Raw genomic sequence first — 5984 nt, forward strand, 5'->3', positions numbered from 1 at the left:
GCTCCAGACTGACACAACTCATAATTAGGAAATTCCCCCAAGCCATGGTCACCACTCAGGATTTAAGCGCGGGAGGAAGGGGGTACTTTCCCAACCCAGTTCTCTATCCAAAGCTAATCGTTCTGCCTCCTGAGACTTTCACCCAAGGCCTAAACCAGGCCTTCGTCTATTCCTCTTGATAGTCGGGCTCTGAAGAAAGACACGACCGGGCGGAAATAAAATCCCACAGGCCGGTGACTTTACTGGGGTTTTCCCCTCATCTGAGCCCACTTGGGATAGAGGCGCTCAAGACAAGATAACGCCCGCCTAAGGCACTTAGGAACCTGGCAATGGTCAAAAACCCAGTCCAAAGATTTATCCCTCCTTCCAAACCCCGAAAGCAGCCGGGATGATTTAAATCTGGGGATGACTTTCTCAACCAGGGCTTGGCGACCACCAATTCAGTCCTTCCTTTACAGGGCGTGGATGGTGCTACCCGACAGGTGCGCCGCTGCCCGCCGTAAAGCTCTGGAAAGAGAGGGAGACAGAGAGAGACACAGAGAGAGAGAGTTTCAAGGCTGCCTTCCCTTTTAACAGCCCTTTCCAAACAAAAACCTCCGAAGGCGCAGCAACACGTAACTAAATAAATGAATAAATAAATAAAGTTATCCAAGATCCACGTTCGCCAGCCGGATGCTCTCTATGGAACGGGGATTTTATTTTATTTCTAGAAGGGGGAAAGATTCGCCTGCCGCTTTTTCAAGCAACAACCTCGCGAAGGGCGAAGGGCGAATTACGAGGAGCCGAAAGGGGACGTTGGAGAAAAGCTAGAGCCTTAGAGTTATGTGGGTGATTTTTACCTCGATTTTTCCATTTACACGCCGCTCTCTTTCCTTCCCTCCGCAACACACACACACACATACACACACACACCACGGCTCCCAAGTCACAACCTACCTAAAATACCCGTTTTATTCCTTGCCCTGAAAAGAAAAGGAGAAAAAATAAAGCTTAGGGGATCCTGATCGGTCCCGAACCGTCCCTTCAGCCTCACCGCTGGCCTTTCTGCCGATATCTACAACTAGCCCGGAAGGGGGACGCTTGCTGCCCCCGCCCCAACACCAGGATCCCTCTCTCCGGCAAGGCATAAGACCGCAGCCCCGAGCCCCCTTCGCCCTTTTCATATCCTGCTTCCGGAAAGCGCGGCGGGGAGACATCTAGAAAGAAGCGAAGGGAACCAGCCACTTTTCTTCACTTTCTTTTCTTTAAAAAAAAAAATAGTTTCCTTCTTTCGGGATCTGGGCCAGGAGCCCATTTTCGAGGGAAGGTTTGGGGGGCCCTTTCGCAACAAGTGGTCTCTCCCCCCTTCCCTCAAACACCGCCAAACTTCCTTTTCCACACCGAAGGAATGAACGACCCCCACACCGCAACAACGTCATCGCCTCTCTCATTACCACCATAATTAACAACGCAACGGGTTTTATTGCAACACTTCTCTGAGGACTACAAAAACGCCAGACCCGGGAAAACTAAGCCACGGCTAGATGCATTTGTCTTTGGTGAAAAAAGAATGATCCTTTCATAGGCTGATTGCGTCCTGGGCCATTGCAATTGAATTTCAAAGGCTGTTTTCTTTGCATTAAAAAAGTAACTAGCGTTTAAAATGACCCTTGAAAATCAGGCTGTCGGGGATTGCAGCTTTGCGGGTTTTTAATGCTATCCTAAAATCATTTAAACCCCACAGCATGATAAAACATTGACCAGGTTGGATTCGTGCTTATTTTTTAAAAAAACAACTACTACTACTAAATGAATAAATAAGTGAATAAATTGCACCCTGCTAGTAAAACAATAAATCAAAGACTCAAATGTAATTTCAGTGTCCATATTTCAAAAATTTATTTATCTCAAACTGTGTATAATGGTGTAAAAACTGAGGTTGAATATGAACTTGTTTAAAAGGATGGTATTAGTTCAAATATATATATATATATACACATATTCGCCTGTGTGTTCATACCTACACACATATGTATATATAAATATATGAAGGACTGTTGCCAGACTGATTTCAGATAATACACAGCCGAGTTTTAAAGTACAACTACTGGAAATGAGAAGGGGGGGGGGGAATAAAAGAACTTAAAATGTCATCACAATAAATTTACAGAAATATTACAAACCATAAGAAAATATTTCAAACACAGTTTTAGGTTGCTCTTTTGTTGTCCCTTTTAGCCAAACAGGATAAAGTTTGGAAGCGAAAAGGGCTATTTTAAATTAACAAAGTATGTGGACCTGCAAGACAAAGTTTGTTGGTTTTTAACAATGTGTAAAAAAAATTTAGTACACCCTAAACTGTTGCCCTTTTTTTCAAAAACAAAAACAAAACAGTTCAGTGGTATGCAATTACTTATTCTATTTTTTTTTGCCGTTTGTACAATTTGCTAAAACAATTAAAATACCCAGATCTTCCTTTTAAAGTAAAATTCACCTCGTGTGTGTGTGTTTGTGTGTGTGTGTGTGTGTTGCTACTATGAATTCATTTGCAATCACTACAGCGTGGTAAGCAGACTTCGTTGTATTTTAAAAATAATTGGCAAATGCTCAGGGTTTTTAACCGCCCCCCCCCGTCTCTCTTTTTAATATAAACAATGAACTTTTTCGATTGCCATGTTTGTTTTGATAAATACTGTACAAAAGTTGCTTGCAAATATTAAAACATTTCCCATCCCCATTCCCTGGTCTTTCCCTCATCTTTAATACGTCTCTTTCTGGAGACTAGTTCTAAAGAATATGGGTTAAAAACTTTTTTTTTATTTAAAAAGAAACTTTTTGCAAAGTTCCAGTTTTCACTGGAACTGATGGAGGGGGGGGGGAGAGAAGAGAAATGTTTGTTTGGGGGGGAGTGAAAACAAGTGGAGTGGAGTTGATCCCTCTCCAAGCTGGAGAGGAGGGGGGAAAGTTCCTGTACAAGTTCCTGGTTGGGTTATTAATATTATTATTATCATTAGGTTGTGGTTTTGTTTTCCTTTCCCTTTCTGATTTTGTATGCGACCTCTGCTTTCCCCTAGCTAGTTATTCTCTGTACAAAAATAGTGCCCACCCGTTCCCCCCCCCGACCGCCACCGCCGCCCCCCCCCCGAAAAAGAGGAGAGGAAGAAGAGTGAAGGGGGGGGGAGGCAGAAGTGTCCAACATCGCTAAGAAAAGTTTGTCTTGCTTGGTTGGGGTTTTTTTTTCTCGCTCTCTTCCTGCCGAGCCCCCCTCCCGCGCCGCCCCCTGGGTCTTACATGTGGGACAGAGGCAGCGTGCCGTTTATCGCCGCTCCTGGCACAGGTGCGTTCTGGTAATGCTGCGACATGTGCAGTCTGCTGGGGGCGGCCGGCTCCGCCACGTCGGCTCCGGGCAGGTACATGCTGATCATATCCCGGAGGTCTCCGCCTTGACAGGGGGCTCTGGAGTGGGAAGAGGACGTGACCACGGGCGGGCTGGAGCTGGACTCCGTCTTGACCCCCGAGCCCATGGAGCTCAGCCCCATGCCCGGGGTGGCTTGCTGCGTGTAGGACATGGTGCTATAGGTGGGCGAGCCGTTCATGTACGTCTGGGAGCCGGCCATGGAGTTGTACTGCAGGGCGCTGACGTCGTAACGGTGCATGGGCTGCATCTGGGCGGCGGCGGCGGCGGCGGCGGCCGCGTTGTGGGCGTTGAGCCCCGGGTGCTGCGGGTAGCCGAGCTGCTCCTGCATCATGCCGTAGCCGCCGTTGGTCCAGCCGTTCATGTGCGCGTAGCTGTCCATCCGCTGGTTGACGCCGGCCGCACCCAGCGGAGCCCCCACGCCGACTCCCGCGCCCATGGAGTTGGAGCCCGGGGCCAGCAGCCCTCCGGGAAGCGTGTACTTATCCTTCTTCATCAAAGTCTTGGTTTTCCGCCGGGGCCTGTATTTATAATCCGGGTGTTCCTTCATGTGCAAGGCGCGCAGCCGCTTGGCCTCGTCGATGAAGGGTCTCTTCTCCGCCTCGGATAAAAGTTTCCACTCGGCCCCCAGGCGCTTGCTGATCTCCGAGTTGTGCATCTTGGGGTTCTCCTGGGCCATCTTCCTCCGTTGGCCTCGGGACCAGACCATGAAAGCGTTCATGGGTCTTTTGACCCGGTCGGGGCTGTTCTTCTGGCTGTTGGCCCCCCCGGCGTTGCTGTTCCCCCCCGTGCCTCCCCCCGGAGTCGCCTGGGGGGCGGGAGGCTTCAGGTCGCTTTCCATCATGTTGTACATTCAAGCGGTTTTTTTTGTGTTTTTGCCTTGCGGCGGGGAGAGGGGGGCGCAGCGGCGAGGCGAGGCCAGCAACCCGGGACGGGCGCTTTTAGAAGCGACCGGAGCTCATACAGGGCCCGCGAGGGGCGAAGAAGAAGTCCGACGGCCGCTGCCTCCCCTTTCCCCCGCCCGGCCGGTGTCCAAGCGGCGGCAGCAGCAACAGCAGGAGCCCCCTGCCCGCCGGCCGCCCAGCCAAGTCAGCCAGCCAGCCAGCGGCGAGGAGCCTCCAAGGAAGCGGGGGAGCCAGTCAGGAGCAAAGGTGTCCCGCGCCGAGCTGGGCTTCTCCGGGAGGGGAGCGCTCCCCACCCCCCCGGCAACAAACTCCGCCGAGGGGACTGGCGCCGGGATCGACTTCAACTGACTGGCGGCGGCAGCGGCAGCGGCAACAACAGCAGGAAGATCGGCGACGGCGGCCCTCGGATGGTTATTCGTGGCGCTTCATAACAAAGGAGGCAGGATCGGAGCGTCTCTGCAGGGAGAAACTTCTTCTTCCAGAACCGGCCGGCGCCTCCCCTCCTTCGGCCGCCTCTCCTTGCAACCTTTCCCCCCCCCCTACTCGCCGGAGCTCGGAGTCTTAAGGAACCGGCCCGGATCCTTGTTCCCCTGTCCCTCTTTGGCTGGCCTTTGTTGTGCTGCCCCCCACCCCCCGCCAAACCTTCTCCCTCTCCCTGGTCTCCCACTCCCTCTCTCTCTCTCTTTCTCTCTCTCTCTTTCTCTCCCTGCCTTGACAACTCCGGATACTTTTTTGAACAAGTTAATAGACAACCCATCCATGTGATGGGGGCTTGTCAAGGGAATAAATGCGTCCGCCCCGGCCAATCAGCGCGCTCCGGCTCCTCCACTGAGGACAAGTCTCCCCGGCGAGTTTTGCATGAAAAGGGGCGGGGCTTCCCGCGCGCGCGCCAGCCGGGACGGCTCGGCTCGGCTCGGCTCGTGTTGGCCGGGGGAGGGGCAGGGGAAGGATTGTTGTGTGTGTGTGTGTGTGTGTGTGGAAGGAGGGAAAGCGGGAGGCGGGCCTTGGAGGAGGCGAGAGAGCTTCCCCGCGGGCCCCTCGGAGCGCCTCTTACGAGCAACAGGTCACACACGCCTCGCGGAGGAAGTGTGTAAACAGCATTGTTGCTACATTAAAAAAAAGTAAAAGCAAAAACAACGCGCCCCCTCCGAGGAAGGCCTGCTCGGCTGCAAGTTGCTGATGTCTTGCAAAAAAAAGGAGAGAGAGAGAGAGAGAAGGAGGGAGAGAGAGGGAGGGAGAGGGGGAGAGGAAGAGAGAGAGGGGGGAATGAAAGAGAGAGAGGGAGAGAGAGAAACAAAAGAAAAGTCGCAACACTTTTTTAAAAAAAGTGTGATTTGCAGAGGAGGGGTGGGGGAGCGTTGTGCTCCCCACACCTTGCGAAAACAGGGTCTGACTTTCCTCTAACAGGCCCGAAGGATCGTCTCTACCAAGGCCTCCTGAGAGATCCCCTCGAGGGGACCCCCGATCGTCGGACCGGCCCAAGATCCGGGAGTAGGCTGGAGGTTCTACCCGGACCTGATTCCCGGCTTCCTTCCTCACAGAAGGCGCTCTCAGGCCCCTTCCTCCCAGGGCAAAACGGGGACGTGCGGTCGAAGGAATCTAGAAGAGAGCCTCGTACCAGGGAACAACTGGGTCGATCTCTCCTATAATAGCAGCCGTTGCAAAGAAGACCTGATCATGTCCCG

General features: G+C 52.4%; 1 protein-coding gene across 1 annotated transcript; it reads right to left on the minus strand.

The window, feature by feature from the left end:
• Nucleotides 1-1869: 1869 nt before the first annotated feature.
• On the minus strand, nt 1870-5064 carry SOX2 (SRY-box transcription factor 2). The gene has a single exon (XM_081956601.1). It carries the CDS (start codon nt 4245-4247, stop codon nt 3267-3269), a length of 981 nt encoding a protein of 326 aa, XP_081812727.1. The 5' UTR covers nt 4248-5064; the 3' UTR covers nt 1870-3266.
• Nucleotides 5065-5984: the final 920 nt, after the last annotated feature.

The sequence above is a fragment of the Natrix helvetica genome, assembly GCF_964273705.1.
Source record: "Natrix helvetica genome assembly, chromosome: 5".
NCBI classification, from domain to species: Eukaryota; Metazoa; Chordata; class Lepidosauria; order Squamata; family Natricidae; genus Natrix; species Natrix helvetica.

Coding starts and splice junctions, on each gene's coding strand:
- SOX2 (XM_081956601.1), bottom strand. CDS start 4,247: ATGTACAACATGATGGAAAGCGACCTGAAGCCTCCCGCCCCCCAGGCG.